General features: G+C 57.9%; 1 protein-coding gene across 1 annotated transcript in view; it reads right to left on the bottom strand.

Annotated features, from left to right (window-relative positions):
• The window catches only part of KDELR1 (KDEL endoplasmic reticulum protein retention receptor 1), a 9,099-nt gene extending 7,370 nt beyond the window's left edge, over positions 1 to 1,729 (bottom strand). The window contains exons 1-2 of the mRNA XM_015567957.1: positions 1,668 to 1,729; positions 106 to 173 (exon numbers count right to left, since the gene is read on the bottom strand). Coding sequence (XP_015423443.1) covers positions 106 to 173; positions 1,668 to 1,729 — 130 coding nt within the window. The remainder of the gene's footprint in view (positions 1 to 105; positions 174 to 1,667) is intronic.
• Between the last annotated feature and the right edge of the window lie 67 nt (positions 1,730 to 1,796).

A 1,796-nucleotide genomic window follows, 5' to 3' on the forward strand; every position in this document is an offset into this window, starting at 1 on the left:
CCTGGAAAGGGGGGATCCCCAGCGAGCGGGAGGGGGAGGGACCCGTCCCCCGATTGCCTCCCAGCCCTTCCCCGCGCCCCCCTCCGGCTCCCGCGGGCGTCTCACCGGCACACGAGCGGGACTTCCAGATTTTGAGCAAAAGCAAGATGATGGGTGAAATTCCTTTTGAGAGCCTAATTTTTAAAATTTAAAATATATACGTAGGTACATTGCTTCATTAGGGTCCTCCTAAGCTGGCCTTTGCTAAAATCGTCCTCAATCGGAGGGGTCGAACTCAGCCAACGTACCCCCACTTCTTCTAACGTCACTTCTTCAAAATAGACTCGCCCAGGCCGAAAACCGACTTCTGCGCATGGGCCACAAAGTTCCAATCCTCCTGTACGTGCGCGCACCGCACGTGGTATTTTGTGGAAGAGCCACACTCAAGGGGCCAAAGAGCCGCATGTGGCTCTCGAGCCACGGTTTGCCAACCACTGCCCTAGGGCCTCGATCCTAGGCCAGTGATGGCGAACCTTTTGAGCTCGGCGTGTCAGCATTTTGAAAAACCCTAACTGAACTCTGGTGCCGTGTCACATATAGAAATTTTTTGATATTTGCAACCACAGTAAAACCAAGACTTCTATTTTTGATATTTATTTTATATATTTAAATGCCATTTAACAAAGGAAAATCAACCAAAAAAATGAGTTCACGTGTCGCCATCGCTGTCCTAGGCGGTCTGTGCTCCGCGCCTGCCCTTGACAGCGATCAGGGAGGCTGACCTCTGAGCTTCAAAAATCCTGGACAGAGACCCAGAGGCTGGCTTTTCAGGGGCCTCAAGTTCGAATCCACCCAAAGGACAGGAAAGCAGCCCCCAGCACCTCCCTCACACCCAGGAGTAGGGGACCCAGCCCCTCTTCCTTAGGGTCCCACCTCAACCATCTTGTGTTACAAGCACCCTCGACCCAGGAATCTAGGGGCACAATGCCTGCCCCCCGCCCCCGCCCTGAGGCCCATAAATGCGGGCCCCAGTCTCTTCTTTTTCAAGAACATAAGCCTTCACCCCTGCTCTCCCGGACCCTGGAGTCAGCAGCAGCCCACAGCCCTGGCTCCTGCCCCAAATGCAGAATTGCCCCCCCCCACACACACACACTCCTCAGGAGCCCAGGTGTTCTGTGCCACACTCCACCCCAACACCTTATAGAGGTGCTGGGCCCAGGCTCTCTAGCAGCGGGAAGGCGGGGGGAGCTGAGCAGCTGGCCTGGGGCAGTGGGGGGCAATGGGTGGGGGGATCTGCCAGGCTGTGTCTACTAGGGGGTAGATGCTGCTTTCCTCTGTTTGAGTACCCACAGGTGATGCAGGCCTTGCCTCTAATAAAAGAAGGGGTACAGAGGTACGGTTTCCTCAGAGGGATGGATAGACATCCATGAGCCTTGGACTAGTGGACGCCTGAGGGCGTCAAGTTGTCTGAGAGCTGAAAAGGGACTCAGGCCAGGAGGAGGGGGCCTAGATTACTGGGTACCAGTGGAGAAGGAACCAGGGGCCTGGACCCCTGGGTCTGAGGGAGGAGGGGCTGGGGGCCTGGGCTCCTCGGTCTGAGGGAGGAGGAGCCGGAATCCTGACTCAGCAAGGACCCGGGCCTCCTGCCGCCCCCTGTAGGCCAGTTTGGCGCGGGCACCGAGTCCTACTTCTTGCTGCTGCGCTTCCTGCTGTTTCTCAACGTGCTGGCCTCGGTGCTGAAGGTCTGCATGACGCTGCTGCCCACCTGGCTGGACGGCGGCCCCCCGGGCCCCCCGGATCCCCCGCCCCCCTCGCCC

Source organism: Myotis davidii, unplaced genomic scaffold (genome assembly GCF_000327345.1).
Source record: "Myotis davidii unplaced genomic scaffold, ASM32734v1 scaffold464, whole genome shotgun sequence".
NCBI classification, from domain to species: Eukaryota; Metazoa; Chordata; class Mammalia; order Chiroptera; family Vespertilionidae; genus Myotis; species Myotis davidii.